General features: G+C 45.5%; 1 protein-coding gene across 1 annotated transcript in view; it reads right to left on the bottom strand.

The window, feature by feature from the left end:
* LOC147122637 (cytotoxic T-lymphocyte protein 4-like) overlaps nucleotides 1-13,931 on the bottom strand; it is a 47,987-nt gene extending 34,056 nt beyond the window's left edge. The window contains exons 1-2 of the mRNA XM_086003635.1: nucleotides 13,551-13,931; nucleotides 12,969-13,310 (exon numbers count right to left, since the gene is read on the bottom strand). Coding sequence (XP_085859761.1) covers nucleotides 12,969-13,310; nucleotides 13,551-13,632 — 424 coding nt within the window. The 5' untranslated portion in view covers nucleotides 13,633-13,931. The remainder of the gene's footprint in view (nucleotides 1-12,968; nucleotides 13,311-13,550) is intronic.
* Between the last annotated feature and the right edge of the window lie 9,881 nt (nucleotides 13,932-23,812).

Here is a 23,812-nt window from a genome sequence, read left to right as displayed (position 1 = left end):
TTTACAGTTTTATTTTTGCTTGACTGCCTGTGCAGTACCTTGTGTTAAATAAACAGACTGACTTTTTGATGTCTATGGCTCCAATATTGACATAGGTGGGTTGCGTAGGCGGGGCTGGAGGGTGGGGTGTGGGGGATGGAGCTCCGGACAGGAAACCTGGATTTCTGGGTTTCCCCGCATGCTGTGGAGTTCCAGCTTGCGACTTTTCTTCTTGACAGACTTGGCTTCCAGTTGGGCGGAGAGGACTCCAGAGTAGGCCGCAGGAGCAGATAGGAAGCCTGCAGCTGCTACTGGGATCCAGGCGGGGGGTGTCCGATTTTGGGGGGGGGGGGGGGGAGGGGGCGGTCCGATCCCCGATCCCGGGGGTCTTTGTATGGGGGGTGGGTGGCTTGATGGTGGAGGGGGAGCTTTATGGGCGAGGGGGAGCTTTATGGGCTGGGAGAAGCACTCCTACTCCTCCTGACCCACAAGCAATGTCATAAAGGCACGTACCTTCTCCCTTCTGCTGTCGGGTTTCCCGAGGTTTTGTAAACCCGGCCGACCATTGTTAAACCTGCAAAGCAGGTTAAATGAGAGGCTGCCAGCCTCATTAAAATATTTAAATTGCCAACCGCCTCCTGGGAGCGGGTTGGCTGCCTGCCCTTATCCCACCTCCGTTAAACCCGGAAATGGGCGGGTTGGAGACAGGTTGGAGTCAGGTTTGAGATTTAAAAAATGTTAACATCTGACCCGACCGCAACCTGCCCATTTTTGGGGGTTAAGATCCCACCCACCCCGTACCTCTCTCTTCTTAACCCGCTTTATACACCAACAAAGATATTATAACAGGGGTAAAAGTGCTTTCCAACACAATGGCCAGAATTTTTACCTGTGAGGCAAATTGGGTGCGCGGTGTCTGTGTAGAGGGTCGGCCTCACGCAGCACTCGGCAGCACGCTGTCCATTTTGTCTTTAACTCAATTAAATCAATTGAGTTAGGCCTGCGGGTTTCCCGGCCAATTAAATGGAGTGGGTCTGACGTCATCATCAATGACTGACCTTGAGCTCAGATATTTAAAAGGGACCTGCCACATATCACATTTGAAAGTTGTTGTAGGAGGATCACAGTTCTTTGGGAGAGGTGTGGTTGCTGAGAAATGAAATACTTTCGACCTGAGGCTTGAGGGAACCATGCAGTCCCAACGGCAGAAGGCAGCACCCAGATTCTCCAACTCCTCCATGGAAGTCCTGCTCTAGGGAGTTTGAGCACGCAGGGACATGCTGTTCCCTGGAGATGGGCGCAAGAGACCGTCCAGTGAGACCAAGAGGGCCTGGTTGGAGATCGCGGAGGTGGTCAGCAGCAGGGGTGTAGTCAGGCGGTCTTGGATCCAGTACCGCAAAAGACTTAATGATGTCATGAAGTCAGAAAAGCTAAGTGCAATGCCGCATTCAACTACATCCTGATGCGCGCGTGATCCCAACCCCCTCACTCTGCCTTCCCAAGCCTACTCCTGCACGTCACTCCTCACACCAACCTACCTTGCAAGGTGCACCCATCCCTCTCTGTCTATGCACCTACTCACATCCCCATTTGACTAACCACCACTGACATTCACCCTCATCCTAATGCAATCATAGAAAATAACGCCACAGAAGGAGGCTATTTGGCATTGTCACGCCACTCCCTCATCGTCACCCTCTACAGATGTAGCCCATCCATTCCTTACACTCATTCCACCACTCTCACTCAAAGTTCTCTTCTTTCCCTCCTTGCAGAAGAGAGCCCAGAACATCTGGGAGAGGCAACGAACCGGAGGTAGCCCTCCAATTTACACCAACTTGACTCCAGCAGAGGAGGAGATGCTGCAAATCAGCCGAGTTGCAGAGCTGCTGGTGGTGGAAGACAGAGAGAGGGGGACCTCCCAGCAACTTGGTGACAGGGTTAGATATACAGCCACATGGCATACAACAGTCACTCATGGTGACTTGATGTCAGCAGCCAGTGAAATGTCATCATGTGCATAATGGTAGCGTTGCATAGTCTTATCATTACAATTCTAATTCATGTTTTTACTTTCCCACAGGTCCAGCAAGTGCCCCCTCCAACCCCCGCCCCACCATTGTCCAGTTGGAGAATGAAGGCGACTCCTCAGAGGAAGCTACAGCCTCTGAGGATGCACCCTCATCTCCGGTCAACTCCAGTTCGTTGCCTCTCCCAGATGCTCTGGGCTCTCTTCTCCTGCAAGGAGGGAAAGAAGAAACATAGAAGATAGGAGCAGGAGTAGGCCATTTGGCCCCTTGAGCCTGCTCTGCCATTCAATGCGATCATGGCTGATCATCCAAATTCAGTACCCTGTCCCTGTTTTCTCCCCATATCCTTTGATCCCCTTAGCTTTAAGAAATATATCTAACTCCTAAGAGAACTTTGAGTGAGAGTGGTGGAATGAGTGTAAGGAATGGATGGGCTACATCTGTAGAGGGTGACAATGAGGGAGTGCCGTGACATTGCCAAATGGCCTCCTTCTGTGGCGTTATTTCCTATGATTGCATTAGGATGAGGGTCAGCAGGCCCATGCGCACCCAGCACCAGTGCAGATACGCGCACCTCGGTGGGTCCAGCGAGACATAGAGTAATGTTGTCACCTGGTGTCTCACAAGGACTTGATACCAACTGGTTACAGTAAATCTTTTATTAGTACACAGCAGAGATCATTACATTTCCTATCTCACGGCAGTAATTTACAGTTCCTGAATGATTATTACCTGTTCAGTCATTGGACAGAGTAGCATGCGTCGTTTAGTTCTTTAGCTAGGTAGGTTTTAGGCTCCAGCCAGCATTTACGTCCACCTACACAAGCTCGACATCCTTCTTGGGTCTTCTGCTCCTTCGTTTAAATGTTCACAATCCCTCTTCTTTTATCCTTCAAAGTTCCGATCATCTGACTAAATAAGTCCAATCGTTTTTGTCCACATAAGTTTAAACTATTGTTCTTTTTGCTTGACAAGCAAGTCTGCACATCTTAAGTCCAGCGCACGTAGACACTTCCTCATTTCGTCCACCCTCTTGAACAACCATGCTCCAGTCGCCCCCCGTTTGTAGCTCTTAGCCTGCCTGTGACATAGGCTTTGACATAAGAAAACTACTAGGCACTTGGTCTAAGCGTTAAACAAAGCTTTAATCAACTGTTTTACAACATGGAGGGCTAGTTGTGTCCTTCACTAGTTCCTGTTAAGAATGTCCCTGCGCAAGGTGGGCCCATGCCCGAGTATTTATACTCTCCCTAGACAGTGCCACCCGCAGGCCGCTCAGCATCACTTCACAAGTCTTTCTTTCATGAATGACCGATTCATGTCAGGCTTCACAACAGGACGTAGCTGCCGGTTTAACGCTTACTTCTGCCATAAGGACTTATTTGACAAAATAGCTGAGGTCTGCAAAAACCTATAGTGTATTAACCCTTTACATTCTTACAAGTGAGCAAGAGCAGATGGTGGAGACAGGGACAGCAGTGGCGAGTCCTCACCGGAGGGCGCAGGATGCTCCCAGCTCTGCTCAGCTGGATGCAGACGCTGAACCTCGGGGGCCGTCGACAAAGAGGGTGATCTTGGAGGAGCAGCAACAAAATGCACGAGGCTCTGGTAGCTTTTCCAGCTCCTTGCTAGCAGGGAAATGCGGGTGGCCCATGAGAGGGATGATGCTGAGAGGGCACATGGAAGTGGGCACTCCTCTCAAAGTGCTCCCATTTCTCCCCCGTTGCCTCCCCCTCAGTCAGAGCCCCACCTGCTGCCTCGGATCCCGATGGCCGAGTCTGTCCCTGCACAGTTTGCAGGAGGAGCCGTCTTTAGTGGGGCCCTCATGGGCCCTAAAACCCAGAGGACATTTGCCAAAGGTGTCAAAGCAGTCGCAGCAGGGAAGTGAGCAGCCTACCTCTACCTCTGCTGAATCCACAGGGGTTGCACCTCGTAGAAGCACGCTGAAAAGAAAAAAGACACAACCGTAGATGCACAAAGGTATGCACATGGGTGTTTGCCAAAATGTTAGTGTTAAGTTTCAGTTCTATTTATGATGCACATACATTTACTTATTTGCACTACTTTCCTGTCTTGTCCATTTTTGCCTGCTACCTGGGAAGTGGCCTAGTCACTTGGACTGAATGGTGAGACATTACTTAACCTCGAACAATGGGGGTTTGGTTGACAGGAATGGCTTGGTCATTTTAGGACTGCTTTATGGTGTTGTGGCGGGGGCGGGGTACTTGGTACAGCATCTGGGAGCCAAATGGGTGCATTGGTGCAAGTTAAGTAAATCAGGCCATTATGAGTCCATCCTGGGCCTCCCGGGTAGCAACATGCGCCACTGCTGGAGCCATCTCCACCTCAGCTTCTTCCTCCTCCTGAAGAGCTGTGCGCTCTGCGCCTTGCTCCTCTTGCAGCTCCAATCCTCGCTGCTGCGCTATGTTGTGATGACGATGATTCTGGAGACCCTGGCTGATGCATACTGAAGGGCTCCTCCAGATCTGTCAAGGCATCTAAAGCGCATCTTCAGCATGCCGATTGCTTGCTCTATGACACATCTGGTGGACATGTAGCTGTCAGTATAGCACTCCTTGGTCTCATTGCTTGACCTCCTCAACGATGTCATCAGCCATGTCTCCAGTGGATAGTTTTTGTCTCCAAGCAGCCAGCCGGTAAGTCTGTTTGGAGGTGCGAAGAGCTGAGGGAGGGTGGACTGGTGCAGGGCGAAAGAGTCATGACAGCTGCCAGGGAATCTGGCATGATGATCTTTTTATGGTTGCAGACGAGCTGCACATTGAGGGAGTGCAGTTCACAAACACTCCTGGGTAATGATGGAGTGCCTTGATGGCCACATGTGTGCAGTCGATGATGCCCTGCACCTGTAGGAAGCCAGCCAGAGTGGCAAAGCCAAGCGCCCGCTCAGTAACACTTGACTTCATCAGTGGCAAAGTTTATAAAATTGGCTGCATGGCATCGGTCACCTGGGTGATGCATCTGTAGGTGGCCGACTGTGAGATCCTGCAAATGTCTGCTGCAGATCCCTGGAAGGAGCCTGAGGTGAAGAAGTTGAGGGCGGTGGTGACTTTGACAGCCACTGGTAAGGAGTGTCCACCAGGTCCTTTGGGCAGCAGGTCTTCTTCCAGCAAGCTACAAATGTCTGCGACGACCTGGCGCGATTACCTGGACCTCCTGAAGCACTGCTGCTCAGTCATGTCCAGGAAGCTCAGCCTCCGCCTATATACCCTGTGTTGGGGGTATCGCCTCCAGCGTGGTTCAGCCCTGTGCTGATCCCCGCTCTCCTGTGGAGCATCAGGTCGCTGAGGAGAAGGCTTCTGGTGTGGTTGCTGCTGCTGCTGCTGCTGGTGTGGCTGGTGTTGTTGGTGCTGGAGCTCATCTTAGTCCGAATCTGACGTCCAAGGTGAGACAGCATAAGCGGCACCCATGCTGATCTAATAGATGCCAGGTAAAGTGAAGATCAGAGGCACAATCCTCCAATGTACTGAGAGTGGCTTCTGAGGTTGCAGAATTCACCTGTAAACTCCTGACAGCTAAATCTCTGCACAAAATGGTGTCAGCAGGAGCCTTTCCCTTCAGCAAAAGAGCAGGAGTAAGGTGTGTGAGTATTTATGTGCTTTTTCCTGCTGTCACTTAATGAAATAGCACAATGCCCACTGAGCCTCCACCGCCCCTTCACAGGCGAGGTTCCCGAATCCCATGAGCAATCAGGTAAAGTTGAAACCTGACGTTAAAAAGGCTGCTAAGGGTTTCGAAACGAGCAGTTAACAACCTCAAAGAGGTCGCTGCCTCTCCCGAGCAGATCCATGGTGCACCTCGAAACACGTCCCAGTGAAAGGCAGAAGTCGGCGGGATAACAGCGGGTTCCCGACGCGCTGTCAATTTCAGCGCTTTTAACCACCGACCCGCTCCCAAACCCGCACGCTCTGCAATGTGAAAATTCCGGCTAATGAGTGAGAGGTATTTACCAATTACTCAGACTATCTAATGAACTATTTATTGTTTAGACTCTGGAAAAACAACTTCATTTCGCATATTAACCAACCTTCATCTGGGTGGCTTTTATTTAAACTTGTGAAAATACAAATCGCTTTTTAAAAAAAAAATGCTTTCCAAGTCCTTTATGTGGAAAAATGATCAAAAAGTCCTGAAACATGACTCGAATAGATAAGGCTAATGAGCTAGTAAAAACCTTGAGAAACTGTAACATCAGAAAAGATGTCTTATTATGATTAAACAATCCCATGGTACTTTTGGAAGAAGAGCATGGACATACTCCCAGTGTCCCGGCCAACATAGATCCCTCAAACAACATCACCAACACAGATTAACTGATCAATTATCACATTCCTGTTTGCGGGACATTGCTGAACTCAAGTTGACTGCTGCACTTGCCCACAAAAGAAGTGACTACACTTCAAAAGTAAGTGGCCCAGAAATTCGGGTCCCAACGTGTGAGTACGCACGGGGTACTCACGTGTAGGCCCAACGAAAGTGCCGGTTTCGTGCATGCACTGCGCATGCGCGGGAAACCTGCACTTCCGTTCCCCTGAAAGAAGAGGTTGACAGGTGGAACGCGTGCGCCGGAGAGGCAGCGCATGCGCATCGAACTCACATTTTTTTTGCAGGTTTCTCCGGGAGGGTAAGTCTCCAGCAGTTACACTTTTAAAAAGCAGGCGCAAGGCCTGCTTTTAACAAGGTAAGTGGTGAATTAATTTAAATTAAAACATTTTTTCCACAGGTTTATTATTTTTAAATACTTTAAAGAAAGGTAAGTTTATTTTTAACCCCGTTAGAAAATGTAATTAATTTTTTCAAAAATTTAAATTATTGTTTAAAATAGTTATTTCATGTAATTTATATTTATTTTTAAAATGTGATTTAAAAAAAAAATTATTTGAAGTTTTAGTGATGTTTTGGGGCTTACAGTATTTATAGGTTTGACAGCTCTTCCTGTCAAACTTATGAATGAAGCATTCCCTGCTACCATTGGCTCTCCATGGCCCACGTGATCCCAGGGGACGCATCGAACTAACTGCGCCCCTGGGATACGCAAGCACTGCGCGCTGGCAGTTGGAGGAAGCCCAGGATCGCAATTCCACGCGGGCCCACAGCTCAACGGCCGGCGCACTAGGTAAGTGCAGGTCAGGGGCTTGCACCCGTGGGAAGCCCCGACCCGAATTTCTGGGCCATTAATTGGCTGTGAAGTGCTTTTGGATTTATTGAAGATGTTAAAGGCGCCACACTATTGTACGCTCTTTCTTTTTCTTTCTTAGCTGAGGGACAGCAAAAAGCATAACACTCAATTAGAAAACTGTTCCTTGTTACAGTTATTAAAATCGAGCAATTTAAGCTTCTGATAAATGCCTGTTTAATTGATTGACTCCTTGAAAAAGGATCCGTGGAAGTGAACATATTGATTGGGTATTGATGGCTATGTTCACTTAAATGGTATTTCCTTAGTAAAAATAAAGATATTTAAGACTAATACAAAAGCAAAATACTGCAGATGCTGGAAATCTGAAATAAAAACAGAAAATGCTGGAAATACTCAGCAGATCAGGCAGCATCTGTGGAGAGAGAAAAACAGAGTCATCGACCTGAAACGTTAACTCTGTTTTTCTCTCCACAGATGCTGCCTGACCTGCTGAGTATTTCCAGCATTTTCTGTTTTTATTTTTTATTAAAGATATTTAAGATTATGCTGTGGCGACTTAAATCCAGAAGGTTTCAGGGTGGCTAAGAAGAAAGATTCTCGGCTAGTTAAACGGTAAAGGAAGTTGTATAAAGCTTTTGAAGCTGCTCTTCAAAGGCTGAAAAAATGTGGAGAGTGAAAGGTGGAAGGCTAGGAAAGGTTAAGTGTGTAATTGAAGAAAAGTATCCTTGTGAAGTGTGTCACAATTGTTAGTTAATAGTTTAAATCTTTGAGCATAAAGAATAAAGTAATAATATAATAGGGAAATAATGTGCATGCAAGGTTACTTAAGCTCAGATGAGAAGATAAGAAACTAAGCAATGGGGGCAATTTTAACCTAACCCGCCCTACAGGAAACTGATGGGATCGGGTGCAGTGTTGATTTTTCCACCTCACCCCATTTTACTCTTCAGCCAATTTCCAGCCCCCATGGTTAGGTTAAAATTACCCTCAATTACCCAAATGTGAAACCCGAGCATCTCAGAGGAAGGCATAAACCACCAATGCCCCAGCAACCAACCTATTACAAGGGACAGCTTATATATCTTAAGCTCATGTCACAGAAAGTCAGCCTTGATATTGGAAATTTGTCAGTAATACAATAAATATAGACTGTAAACTTAACCTCGCTAAGACATACTGTAATTTTGCACATTGACCTTACCCCGTTAGACTATTACAGTATTAAGCAAATTCCAGCTAATGCCGAGATTGTCCTGTATTTAAATTACTGTTGTACCTATGATGATTTAAACACTGTGAATTGATAGTATATATCCAAGTACTTTATAAAATGTTCATGTTTAACCTTGTGATGGTTTTATCATAGATGTTATCAAATGAAGTCGCGATAGTTAATGCATCTGTGTGTCCGGATTCATCTTTGATGACTCTGGTAAGTAAAGGTTAATTTAATTCTCTCAGTATTGCACCACTGTCCTGTTGTATTGGGTGACTGTTGATATATTTTGTATTGGGTTATGTGAGACAATTCACAGATGAGCTAATTTAGCCATCTGATAAGCCTCGCAGATGAATGGTGGACTCCAATCCAATTTTCCTATGTGCATGCATTAGAAAAGGGGAGGAAAATTCAACTGATACCTTTTAACTAGTATAGATTGCAAATTAACATTCCACATGCAATGCTTTTTACATAATGTATGGGACGTTCTATTCGTCTATCTCACGGCACTGAGTGTGGCAGATGCAATGAATCAAAATTCCCTCCCTGAAACCAATGGCAAAAATGACAAAGATGACCCCATGATTGTGTGCATAGTAGCCTGCCTCCCGATGTTACAAGCAAGACTAGGTGAGATGATATCTGAAACTGAGAAAGACCAGTCATTACGAAATTTGATCCCGGAAGGATTTCTGGACACAAAAGGATAGATTTTAACTATCAGGCAGCTGACCGGCAGAGCGCACTGGCTGGCTGCCCATTAGAGCCATTTTGCGGACCGGGCTACATTACCATAAGGCTAACGGTTCTTTAAAAGTTACAAAGTTCTTCTGCCTACCAGCCTGAGGAATAACATCGAAACCAAGAGATTGAAAAATCCAAAACCTTAGCAATGGTTGACTTGTTCTGGTCTGTTGCCGCAAATTGCAGACATGGTTGGCCAATGTCTGAAATACAATACATATAGAAATAACGTGTACAAAGAGCCAATAAAAGTACCTAACATTCCAGCAGACTGTCGCAGAAAGTTGCGACTGATGTATTGGACTTCATTTCAAATCAATAATTAATAAGGGTTACTTTTGAATTTTTGAATAACAAGCATTCAAATCTGACGGCACATTGCAAGCAGCAGCTTGCTAGACGGAGTATCTGACAGAGTAGATTCAGATAAAGGACCTCAGTTTGGAGTTCAGACAATTAGCAACATCTACAGATTCGAACGCACAACCTCATCAAAAAAGGACCAACAATCCAACGAAAAATCTTTGCAAACTGTTCAAATGCAAAAATATATTTTTGAAGAATGCAAAAGGCCAAGATGTATGCCAAGCCTTGATTGATTTTCACAACAGGGCTAGGGATGATACAGTGTCACCAACACAGTTGTTGAATGGACCGTCGAACAAAAACAACACTTATAATCTCAAAAGAACTGCTCAAAGCAAGAATCATCAAAGGGGTTAAAGTTTTTTGTTTCAAATATTTATCCACTTCCCTTTCCTTTTAAGAACTACAGTGGATTCAACTTCTCTCACCATTTCTAATAGGTCATGCCATGTCTTAACAACCCTCTACATGAAGAAGTTTCTCCTAACCTCTCCCTTTGTCATTTTGTTGATGATCTTAAAGTTAAGAGTACACATGACATTTAACCTAACTTATTATATCTATAATAAAGCACAGTCATACGGGAAAGGTGGGCAGGTGGAAAATGTGTGAATGTTAGCATTTCCTGCCTGGTAATTTCCTGTCCCCCTCCCTCTCCCTAATAGGAATCATCTGTCTCTCCTTCAGTGATTCCCTCGAATAGGTTTGGGTGTAGGCTGCGGTTTGGTATGCCAGGCCACTCTGCCATGACAGACCAGCTAAGCTACAGTTTGCATTGGTGCAAAGCAATTTCATCTTCGGACTGAGGCAAACTATATTATTACTCAGGAATTCAACTGAACAATTTGAATTCTACCAAGGAATGTGTGTTTACCTCGTGCATGTAGTCTTACTCTGGTTTCCCACTGGTTGCAGTGCAACTGTGCCTCTTGCAAAATGAACTTTAAAATCTTTCCAGTTGGTCAGTTGCACTTTTCCTAGCCACAGTCTAACATAGAATCACCTGTATAACTCCAATCTGCCATCTCCACATTACTCTATGCAGGATCACTTCTCAGACCAGACACCTTAGTATAACAGCACATTAAAGGGACTAACTTCAGAAGATTCCTTTTGTGTACAGTATATTATATATTAATATATATATTGAATTAGATTTTGCCAGATTCCCAAGATTTCTCTATAGGCATAATAAAATGGCAAACGTTGATCAGATGATGCCATGGAAATGTCTGGGCAATATCAGCAAAGTTTAATTTAATGAACCGGCTCTCACTCAAAGAAATATATTTGACTCTTCCTTTGAAAACATCTTCCAAGCACCAATATAAAATCATAAAAATGACAGCACAGAAGGAGGCCATTGGACCCTATGCCCGTGTCAACGCTGGCTCTTCAACTAGAGTATCTACTGTAATGCCATTCCCTGTCTTCACAGATCACAGAAACCCCACAGTGCAGATAGAGGCCATCCCGGCCCATCGAGCCTGCACGACACATATCCCACCCGATCCCCGTAACCCCACGTATCTAATCCCCCTAACACTAAGGGTCAATTTATCATAGCCAATCAACCTAACCCGCACATCTTTAGACTGTGGGAGGAAACCGGAGCACCCGGAGGAAACCCACGCAGACACGGGGAGAATGTGCAAACTCCACACAGACAGTCACCCGAGGCTGGATTCGAACCCGGGTCCCTGGCGCTGTGAGGCAACAGTGCCAACCACTATGCCACCGTGCTGCTCCCATATCCTTTAATATTCTTCCATTTTAAATGCTTACCTAATTGCCTTTTGAATGATGTTATAGTCTCTACCTCTTTTGCCATTTGTTGTAAAGCAGACCATGTTCTAATAATAGTTCATTGAGTGAATAGCTGTGTACCAATACTTAACTTGTTCCTATGAATTTAATGTCTCCTATTTTAACACAGGCACTGTGTTAAGCATTTCCATACTAATATTTGAAGATAATGGCATTTGTGAATAAAATATCTTGTACAACATAAAATATATTTAACAGTACTAAATATTTACATCATAGAAATGTTTACCAGATTTATTTAATTAATTGAATTTAAATTCCACAGCTACCGTAGCAGAATTTGAATTCATGACTCCAGATCAGTTAGTCCAGGCCTTTGGATTACGAATCCAGTAATATAACCACTATGAAAGCATAAGAACATAACATAAGAAGTAAGAGCAGGAGTAGGCCATACGGCCCCTCGAGGCTGCTCCACCATTCAATAAGATCATGGCTGATCATTGACCTCAACTCCACTTTCCCGCCCGATCTCCATATCCCTTGATTCCCCTAGAGCCCAAAAATCTATCTCAGCCTTGAATATACTCAAAGACTCAGCATTCATAGCCCTCTGGGGCAAAGAATTCCAAAGGTTCACAATCCTCTGAGTGAAGAAATTCTTCCTCATCTCAGTCTTAAATGGCCTACCCCTTACCCTGAGACTGTGCCCTTTAGTTCTAGACACTCCAGCCAGGGGAAACAACCTCTCAGCATCTACCCTGTCAATCCCCTTCAAAATCTTGTATGTTTCAATGAGATCACCTCTCATTCTTCTAAACTCTAGAGAGTATAGGCCCATTCTACACAATCTCTCGTCATAGGACAGCCCTCTCATCCCAGGAATCAATCTAGTGAACCTTCATTGCACCGCCTCCAAGGCAAGTATATCCTTCCTTAGATAAGGAGACCAAAACTGTGCACGGTACTCCAGGTGTGGTCTCACCAAGGTCCTGTACAATTGTAGCAAGACTTCCTTACTCTGATACTCCAACCCCCTTGCAATAAAGGCCAACATGCCATTTGCCTTCCTTATTGCTTGCTGTACCTGCATGCTAGCTTTCTGTGTTTCTTGCATGAGGACACCCAAATCTCTCTGAACGTCAACATTTGAAAGTTTTATGCTACTGTACCCATAAGTAAAAAGTAAATAAAAACAGGAATTGCTGGAAATACTCAAAGGGTATTCACTCAAACATAAACCTGTCTTTCCCTGCTGAGTATCTCCCTTTTTATTACAGCATTTGCAGTTTTTATTTCCTGTGTGTGACATCTATTATTGTAGAGTGAGTCTGGGCCCTGATAATGATGTCGTATCAGTGTGTCCTATAGACTTTACGCCATCTCCATCACACAATTGTGCGTGATATCCCAAACTAAGTTAATCACATAAAGTTGTGAAATCAGAACCAAGACGTTTATTGTTCTTGAAGACTTTAGCAGGACCGGGAGTCTCACTGCTACCATTTTTCATATTGGATTATAATATAAACATTATTATACTATTGATCTTATTGTTTCAAATCAATTATTGACAGCTCTTTTATTTTCAAAATCAGTGGCACCGTTTAGATTCAAAATATCTGCTTGGAGATACTTGAAGAATTTCATGTAAGATTACATACCAATATTTATAGCTTTATTAATTTTAGTGAGCATTTACCTTGCACAGTTAATTTGGTTCCATTCCCAAGGCCTCTTCGAACTGGCGGTGGTATTTCAATAAACACTTTACAGAGGTACAATCCCGCATCATCCTGAACGATATTTTCAATTGTCAGCTTTGCATTTGTTTTGTTAATGGCATGAGAGAGTCTGTTGATGTAAGCTGGATGTACAGTAGAATTGGTATTGGTTGCATTGACGACCGAGTTTGAGTCTTTGGTCCAATCGACCCTGATGCTTTCAATCTCTTGGTCCTCTTTCCAAGAGCAGTGCATGTTGATAGAGCCTCCCTCAAAGGCCTCTATTTCTGGAGGTGACTGAGAGACTTCAATGCAATCTGTGACCACCGTCAAGGGAAAGAAATTATTAATTTATGTTAATCAACTGCTTTTGTCTGAGAATGTAAAGAAGATAAATTCACTACCTGCAAGAATAACACTGAAAGAGTTTGTTTGAATATAAGGAAGACATTTATTACAGTACTTACCCAAACATACTTAATGTAAATAATATCCCAATTATAAGCAGCAGATCAGAAAGGTAGCTAGACCTATTTTATTTCAGAAAAATAATGCTTACAACTTACCGGCAGTTACATGAACTGATATATGAATGCACTGCAGCATCAGTATTAACTGTAAGTAATCATGATTAAGATTCATCTTGGCGGCAGCTGAGAATCGAATGTATCTGCACACAGCAAACCTTTTGTTGAGTCAATTATAAAGGCAGGCTGTGCTGCACTACACCATTTCCGTTTCTATGTCAAAACCATGTCTGATTGGTATCTGTCATTGCCTCAAAGTTACTAACCTTTTAAAAGTTCCAAATTTTCCAACAAATCTCTACAAAGCACAAAACTGACATTCAAGTTTCAAGTTGATGACAAGGCCAGCTCAGTAATAAGATATTAAGGTTGTATGTCTGAATTAAATCGCAAAGCTAAGTTAGTAAACTAGGATGTTCACTGAACCGTGCTGATTATACCACGAGTGACATTTCTGCAGTTGTTTTCTTTCCAAAAAAATACCTCCCTTCACTTTCGCCCCCTCTTTTCCTGAAAGTATTGGCTTACTCTTAAAAATGATTAAAATCGGCTTTTATCAATTTCCATCATGAAAAGCTAGATTTTTTCATGTTGGTGGTTTGTTAAACACTATGGGCTGGATTTTAAGGAGGAGGACGGTTTTTTTTGGGGGGGAGCTCCTGGACGGTCAGGAAACCCGACTTTAACGGCCGGGCCTGATTTGCATGCGAGGCCTCGGTTTCCCACCTGCAGCCAGCCAGGTTGAGAAGCTGGCTGGCTGTGGGCGGGTAGGCCTGCGGCACTAGGTCGCACAGAGGAGGGAGGGAGGGTTTACGTGGGGACCGGGCCTTTAAAAGGATCAGGTGGGGCGGTTCGGGCAGATGATTGGGAGTTGGGCTGAGCTGTTAAAAGGATTGGGGGTGGGGGAGAGAGGATTGGGGCCAGATGATCGGGGTGGGTGAAGGGAAGATCGTGGCCGGTCACGGGAGGATCGGAGTGGGGGGAGAGAAGATCTGGGCCGGCCTCCAGGGGATCGTGGCCAGCCTCAGCATCATCGGTGGGGGGAGGCCTGGGGGGGCGATTGGAGGCCTTGTGAGAGGGTCTCCAATCGTGCTGGGTGGGTTAGGCAGGGACGCTGGATCCAGGAGGTAGGTATAAAGGCACTTGCCTTCTGGATCCAGCAGTCCCCGCCTTGCTGTAACTGTCGGGTTTTACGAATTGTGTAAAACCCATCCACATGCAGTTAAAAACAAAATGGTGGGTAAAAAAGTCCACCACTCCAGCCTCATTATAATGTTTAAATTGTCGTCCTGCCTCCTGGGAGCGGGTTGGCTGCCCACCCCCACCCCCGCCCAGCCCCTTTCCCGCCTCCGTTAAAACTGGAAGTGGGCGGGTTGGAGTCAGGTTCAGGTCGGGAATCCGATTTTTAACAATTTAATTACCACCACGCTCCAAGCCCACCCCTTTTTTTAGGTTAAAATTCCCCCCTATATCCTGGAAATTGGTTTGCGCTGTTTATCAGGCCCGAAATAGGCGACACATCTGAAGTTGGGCGTCGGGCATCGTGAATATTTCCGATGAGCTGCGGAGGCCAATCAGGCATTCAGAGGCACCTCGCCACTTAGGAGAGAACCAATTTCGTCCGGCTGTGACCCTCAGTGCAGACGAATTTCCGGGAGGTGTCCTTGAACAGGTGGTAAGCACCTTATTAGCATATGCAAGGAGCCTAAAAAGCCTGTTGAAGGCGCTCGCCAGGTATGCCAGAATATCGCCTGAGCCAATAAGGTGGAGGTAGCCCCGCAATATTGGACCTGTTTGCCCACATTTTGCGCCCGAAAGACGGGCACAATGAGGTCCCATTCACGTCCCCTCCCCACTATTTTCTCCCAGTTTTCCTATTAAGAAATCTAAATTCTCCCTGATCTTCATGTGAAAGTTCAGTCCCAAGTTGCGCAAACCTCGCATTAACAACATCATCACGTAATGTGCAAAGGATGTCACCAATGCGATGTGAGCACATTTCAAGATTTTCAGTGCCACCTTTTAAAAGAGTCAGGAGAATTCTTGAGACGAGTTTAGCAGTGTGAATATCAATCACAGAATCACAGAAACCCCACAGTGCAGATAGAGGCCATTTCGGCCCGTCGAGCCTGCACCGACACATATCCCACCCGATCCCCGTAACCCCACGTATTTAATCCCCCTAACACTAAGGGTCAATTTATCATAGCCAATCAACCTAACTCGCACATCTTTGGACTGTGGGAGGAAACCGGAGCACCCGGAGGAAACCCACGCAAACACGGGGAGAATGTGCAAACTCCACACAGACAGTCGCCCGAGGCCGGATTCGAACCCGGGTCCCTGGCGCTGTGAGGCAACAGTGCTAACCACTATGCCACCGTACTTAACTATGCAGTCACCAAGTGCACAAGTTAAACCTAATTGTGTGAATGGACTTAGATTTTATTCAAGGCCAGTAAGTTACAACTTCCCTTGATTTAATCACCTACTTAATTCAGTTAGAGTGCAGGTAGCTAAATTGGAAGTACGAGAGTATTGCTCCCTGGAGGCAATCAGGTATCGTAAGATTGACTGCTTGAAATAGTGTCCATGGACATTTGGTATGCTGACATTTTCTTACTCAGATCCACTGAAACACTAATGAAGAATATCTTCCATCTGACGTATTATAGAAACCAAATCAATCAGCGTCTTTGAGTCAGAACGGCACAGATCTTCCATGATAGTTGTGAGCTAGGAATGATAAGATCTTGATCCTCCCGTACCACATCTGTGCTGATTATTCATACCTCTTGTTACAGATTCTCAGAGCTGAACTGACGGACGCTTAGTACAAGATTCACGGAAATATCTTCAATAACTCCCTGAAAATTTTTTTTAGTACCCTGATCACACCGAGCTCTTGCCAATATCACCAAGCTGATAAAATCTTAAAAACAATTTTTGACTCCTGTCAAATTTTGAATTTAACATTTGTTGCTCGTTTCTCCAGCCCTCAAAAGGCGGATTTAAATTATGAAAGAAATGTCAGTGTGTTCTTTAACACGGGAGGGCTTTCAGTGTTCATACAATCATGGGGGCGATTTTCCCATTGGAGGTGGGATGGAGGCAGGTTTCAGTTTGGGTGGGTTTGAAACCCGCCTCCACTGTCAGGGGAAAATTGCAATTTTTTGAAAACTGATTGGCCACTTGATTTCAGAGGTGTGGGTTACCCTTGCTCAATTCGTGTTTTGAGACTGAAACTCGCCTCTGCTGACATCACTTTTCCAGCCTGATTTTAGGGCTGCTTGCTGCCTTGGATCATTCCACTGGATTTCTGCCGATGCTGCACCACCTGGGACATATTCTGAGAAACCACTATGTCCAATTCCAAGGCAAGGGCCTCCCCGAGGCTCTCGGATGAGGCGCTGCAAATGATGTTTGAGGGGGTGACAGCTAGCAGGGAGGTGCTCTTCCACTCATCTGGGAGGAAGAGGCCTCCCAAAGAAATAAAGGTGTGTGGGTCCAGCTGGCAAGGGATATAACCTCCAGATCTGTGTGCAGATTGGGTGAATGTTTATGTGTATTGATGAAATGCCATCCCTGTTGAAAAGCATTAAAATGATTTGATGCCAAAATGTTGGCATTATGGCATCTGTTCTTTTGCCTTAGGTAGCTCCACATTGCGGGCTCCTCAACACTTGCGTTGTCAGGTTGGTGGCCAGAGTGAAAGGAGGCCAGAGCGTCATGTCCATTGTCAATGATGTCTTAAGATGGAGCCAAGGACATGTGCCAACTTGGGCAACCTATGCAAATCTGGCCAGGATAAGTTCATCCCTTGCATCCCGGGCAGCCATGTGCTCGTGTGCTGCCGCTGCTACTAGTCGATACACCAGCGCTCTGACCTCCTCCTGCACCTCCTCCTCCTGCTCCTTCTCCTCCTCCAGATCCTCCTCCTCCTCCTCCTCATCCTCATCTGAGGTCCATGGTGAAAGAAAATGAATGGTTCCCATGCTGCTTGCAGATGCCTCCGTTGCAAGTGGGAAGAGGGTCTTCCAAGGAGGTCCCACAGTTGATAGATTCAAGCTGCAGCACCTCCGACTTCGGAAGGTCTGCTAAAAGTGCTCAAAGACCTTTTAAAGCAAAGTTCTGCCACCTGCAACTAATCCCTGATGAAATCTCCGATTTAATGTTTGAGCTGAAGCAGTGAGGAGACCACCCACTTGTTACCCGCCAGGTTTAGCTGGCGTGGTTTAAGATGGTCATGGAACACGCCAAAATGGTCGAAAAATAATGAGGGTCTCTCAAAATAAGCTTAGAGAGGCCCTTAACGAACATTTAAGCCTCTCAACAAGCTCTCTAGCCAGCTGGAGTTGGGACCGTTTCCTGCCCTGCAAAACCGGCACTGGCACCGGCAAAATCCCACGGAGGCGGGTTGGAGGCGGGTTCTGAACCCGCACACTTTTCCAATTTCCCCGCCTTTCCCGCCTCCAAACCCGCCTCCTCGAGCCTCAGAAATCGCCCCCATAGAATCAGAAATTTACAGCACAGAAGGAGGCCATTCAGCCCATCTTGTCCGTGCCGGCCGACAAAGAGCTATTCACCCTAATCCCACTTTCCAGCACTTGGTCCGTAGCCTTGTAGGTTACAGCACTTCAAGTGTATATCCAAGTACTTTTTAAATGTGTTGAGGGTTTCTGCCTCTACCACCCTTTCAGGCAGTGAGTTCCAGACCCCCACCACCCTCTGGGTGAAATCATTTCTCCTCAACTCCCCTCTAAACCTCCGACCCATTACTTTAAATCTATGTCCCCTGGTTATTGACCCTTCTGCTAAGGGAAATAGGTCCTTCCTATCCACTCTATCTAGGCCCCTCATAATTTTACACACCTCAATCAGGTCTCCCCTTAGCCTCCTCTGTTCCAAAGAAAACAACCCCAGCCTATCCAATCTTTCCTCATAGCTAAAATTCCCCAGCCCAGGCAACATGCTCATAAATCTCCACTGCATCCCCTCTAGTGCAGTCACATCTTGCCTGTAATGTGATGACCAGAACTGCTCGCAGTATTCTAGCTGTGGCCTAACTAGTGGTTTATACAGTTCAAGCATAACCCCCCTGTTCTTGTATTCTATGCTTCGGCTAAGCCTTCTTAACCACCTTATCTACCAGTCCTACCTTCAGGGATCTGTGGACATGCACCCCAAGGTCCCTCTGATCTTCTGCACTTCTCAGTATCCTACCATTTATAGTGTATTCCCTTGCCTTGTTAGCCCTCCCCAAATGCATTACCTCACACTTCTCCAGATTGAATTCCATTTGCCACTGTTCTGCCCACCTGACCAGTCCATTGATATTTTCCTATAGTCTGTAGCTTTCTTCTTCATTATCAACCACACGGCCAATTTGTGTATCATCTGCAAACTTCTTAACCATACTTCCTACATTCAAGTCCAAATAATTGATATATACCACAAAAAGCAGAGGACCTAGTACTGAGCCCTGCGGAACCCCACTGGAAACAGCCTTCCAGTCACAAAAATACCCTTCGACTATTACCCTTTGTATCCTGCCTCTGAGACAATTTTAGATCCAACTTGCCACTTTGCCTTGGACCCCATGGGCTTTTACTTTCGTGACCAGTCTGCCATGCGGGACCTTATTAAAAGCCTTGCTAAAATCCATATACACTACATCAAACGCACTACCCTCATCGACTCTCCTTGTTACCTCCTCAAAAATTCAATCAAGTTCGTCAGACACAACTTTCCCTTAACAAATCCATGCTGACTGTCCTTGATTAATCCGTGTCTTTCTAAATGAAGATTTATCCTGTCTGTCAGAACTTTTTCCAATAATTTTCCCACCACCGAGGTTAGGCTGACTGGCCTGTAATTACTCGGTCTATCCCTTTCTCCCTTTTTAAACAAAGGTACCATGTTAGCAGTCCTCCAGTCTTCTGGCACCACACCTGCAGCCAGAGAGGATTGGAAAATGATGGTCAGAGCCTCTGCGATTTCCTCTTTTGCTTCTCTTAAGAGCCTGCGATATATTTCATCCAGGCCTGGGAATGTATCCACTTTCAAAGCTGCTAAGCCCCTTAATACTTCCTCTCTCACTATGTTTATTTCATCTAATATTTCACACTCTAAAGGTTCATGGGCAATGCCGTAAAGCGATAGCTAGAGCGAATAGGGTGTTAGGTGCATTTATAAGACAATTTATTATAAGACAAAGCACGCTATTTTGTCCTTGTACAGGACCTTGTTCAGGCCTCAGTTAGAATACTGTGTCCAGTTTTGGTCTCCTCACATGGTGGGTGATATTGAGGCTTTGGAAAGGGTACAGAGGAGGGCCACTGGATTAGTTCCCAGTGTGAAGCATCTTAGTTATCAAGAGGCTAAAAGAGGTGGAACTCTACACTTTAGAGAAGCGTAGACTTAGAGGTGATTTGATTGAGGTTTATAAGGTGATGAAAGGAATAGATTGATTAAGTTAGGGAGGACTAGAGGCCACAATTTTAAGTTGTATAAGGTCAGATCTAGGTTAGATGTCAGGAGGTGGTTTTTTCCCCCAGAGAATAGTGGCCCTCTGGAACAGGCTACATGCTCGTGTGGTGGACACCGATTTGCTGAATTCCTTTAAGCGAGAACTGGACCTGTTTCTGGCTGGAGCAGGGATCGTCTCGTACAAAAGGTAGGTACTGCATAGCATTATCAGGTCCAGAGTGATCTTCTGGACTATTTTTGGTTGCCAAAGGGGATCAGAGAGGAATTTCCAAGAATTTTTTGCCCCCAAATTGGCCTGGGTTTTTATCTGGTTTTTCGCCTGTGCCCGGAGATCACATGGTTTTGGGTGAGGAGTGTATATAGTGTGATGCACAAGGCATCACAATTGTATGGGACAGGCTGGATGGACCACAGGGTCTTTTCCCGTCATTATGTGAATGTTCTTAATTCCTGCAGACAGGCACATAGTCCGATGCTCACCCGATATGCACTCAAACCCCAAATCATTACACAGTGTTTCAATGCTTTGATTTCTACACAATAGATGCTGCTTGCAAGCAGTATGATTATGGTGAGGAAAATATATACGCAAGGTTCTGCCTGTGCGGTTTATAGATGTGAATCCTCTGTCAGCAGCCGTCGAAGGTGTTACCCAGCCTTTCCTGTTTTGAGGCATATCGGCCGAGAAGTGCACAATGGACTGAGAACGCACTCCTGAAGGCATCGGCTCCAAGTTGAGCCTCATGCCTCATTTCCATAAGTCTGCTGGAAGGGTTGCGAGATATGTTAGTGGGGTAGAGCTGGGTTCTATTTAAATGAACGGATGAAAAGTCAGCTGGGCGCCATAACACGTGTGTGCAATCCTCCAATTTTCCTCCCTGCGCACCACCCAGGCGGCAGAGATGAAAATCTGCTCCTGCAATAGAACCTGAAATTCATCATCATCAAAAATGACCAGTTCTCAGAGAGACAGCCTTGGACCTTATTCTGGATGATGATGTCACAGAAATGTTTAAAACAGTCATGCTCAAATCTTTTGTGTAAGCAAAGGAATCAAATTAAATTGGAGCTAATATGTGTAGTTCTGAAATGAAAAGTGACGTCAAACTGAGAAAACATCTATACTTGGACTTTGAATTGGGTCAGTGTTGTAGGTACGTGAATGAATGCATGTTCAAGCAATGCAGGTTTCCTGCTGTGACCACTGCCTGCTTAAGGTCAAACTGTTTTTCAGGTGCTGCATTAGAAGTGCGTCAAACCTTTGTCGTATCTTGAAGTCATATTTTAAAATATACATGCTGTTGATTTTCCACTTGAAAGGACCATTGGTATGAAAGAAATAAGAACAGCCCTGAATTCCTGATCCCCACATGACTTCAGAGGCCATTTCTAGACGTTTATGTTGATTCTCTGTTATATCCGAGAATCTCTCCCTGGAAAACCCCCAAGGAACTTCCAGGTGAATGTGAACAAAAAGAGAACAAAAATGTTTAATTCTGATGATTACATAAACTAGCACAGAACCACTGCTACACTTAGAATGATAAACTGACCAGCAAGCTTGCTCGATATAACTAATTTGTTTTATTATCAATTAGAGATTATATTAGGGCGTGGGGTGTGGGCAGTGGGGTGCTAATGGGGGTCCCTTTGGGATCAAGCTGGGCAAAGGACATAAACCAATCTACCTGTCGCAGATGTATCCAGTCGTGAATGGTGGTGGACAATTAAACAACTAATGGAATGAGAAGGTTTCATGAACAACCCCATCCTCAATGATGGTGGAGCCCAGCATGTGAGTGCAAAAGACAAGGCTGAATGTGCGCAGCCATCTTCAGCTAGAAGTACCATGTGGGTGATCCATCTCAGTCTCCTCCTGAGGTCCCCACCATCACAGATGCCAATCTTCAGCCAATTCGATTCACTCCACTTGATATCAAAAAACAGCTGAGTGCACTGGATACAACAAAGGCTATGGGCCCCGGCAACATCCTGGCTGCAGTGCTGAAGACTTGTGCTCCAGAACTAGCCGTGTCTCTAGCCATGCTGTTCCAGTACAGCTACAACACTGGCATCTACCCAACAAAGTGGAAAATTGCCCATGTATGTCCTGTCCACAAAAAGCAGGACAAATACAATCTGGCCAATTACTACCCCATTGGCTTATTCTCAATCATCATCAAAGTGATGGAAGGGGTTGTCAACAGTGCTATGAAGCGGCACTTACTCACCAATAACCTGCTAACCAATGCCCAGTTTGGGTTCCGCCAGGATCACTCAGCTCCAGACTCATTGTCCAAACATGGACAAAAGAGCTGAATTCCAGAGGTTAGGTGAGAGTGACTGCCCTTGATATCAAGGCAGCATTTGACTGAGTGTGGCATCAAGGACCCCTAGTAAAATTGAGTTAATGGGGATCAGGCGGAAAACTTTCCACTGCCTGGTGTCATACCTAGCACAAAGGAAGATGGTTGTGGTTGTTGGAGGACAATCATCTCAGCCCCAGGACATTGCTGCAGGAGTTCCTCAGGGCAGTGTCCGAGGCCCAACTATCTTCAGCTGCTTCATCAATGACCTTCCCTCCATCATAAGGTCAGAAGTGGGAATGTTTGTTGATGATTGCACAGTGTTCAGTTCCATTCACATTTCCTCAAATAATGAATCATAGAGTCATAGAGTCATACAGCACAGAAAGAGGCCCTTTGGCCCATTGTGTCCGCACCAGCCATCAAGCCTTGTCTATTCTAATCCCATTTTCCAGCATTTGGTCCGTAGCCTTGTATGCTATTGCGTTTCAAGTGCTCATTCAAATGCTCCTTGAAAGTTGTGAGGGTCCCTGCCTCTACCACCCTTTCAGGCAGTGAATTCCAGATTCCAACCACCCTCTGGGTGAAAACGTTTTTCCTCAAATCCCCTCTAAAGCTCCTGCCCCTTACCTTGAAACTATACCCCCTGGTTATTGATCCCTCTACTAAGGGGAAAAGTTCCTTTCTATCTACCCTATCTATGCCCCTCATAATTTTGTAAACCTCAATCAGGTCCCCTCTCAGCCTTCTCTGCTCTAAGGAAAACAACCCCAGCCTGTCCAGTCGCTCTTCATAGCTGAAGCACTCCAGCCCAGGTAACATCCTGGTGAATCTCCTCTGCACCCTCTCCAATGCAATCACATTCCTCCTATAGTGTGGCGACCAGAACTGCACACAGTATTCCAGCTGTGGCCTAACTAGTGTTTTGTACAGCTCCATCATAACCTCCCTGCTCTTATATTCTATGCCTTGGCTAATGAAGGCAAGTATCCCATATGCTTTTTTAACCACCTTATCTACCTGTTCTGCTGCCTTCAGGGATCTATGTACATGCACACCAAGGTCCCTCTGATCCTCTGTCCTTCCGAGGGTCCTACCATTCATTGTGTATTCCCTTGCCTTTTTAGTCCTCCCAAAATGCATCACCTCACACTTTTCAGGGTTAAATTCCATTTGCCACTGTTCTGCCCATCTGACCAACCCGTCTATATCGTCCTGTAGCCTGAGGCTTCCCTCCTCGCTATTTACCACTCCACCAATTTTCGTGTCATCTACGAACTTACTGATCATACCTCCTACATTCATATCTAAATCATTAATGTACACTACAAACAGCAAAGGACCCAGCACCGATCCCTGCGGTACACCACTGGAGACAGGCTTCCAGTCACAAAAACAACCTTCGACCATCACCCTCTGCCTACTGCCACTAAGCCAATTTTGGATCCAGTGTGCCAAATTGCCCTGGATCCCATGGGCTCTTACCTTCTTGACCAGTCT

Source organism: Somniosus microcephalus, chromosome 2, assembly GCF_052327205.1.
Source record: "Somniosus microcephalus isolate GS21.2 chromosome 2, FLI_Smic_1.0, whole genome shotgun sequence".
Classification (NCBI taxonomy): Eukaryota; Metazoa; Chordata; class Chondrichthyes; order Squaliformes; family Somniosidae; genus Somniosus; species Somniosus microcephalus.
This window is presented reverse-complemented; position numbering and strand designations above follow the sequence as displayed.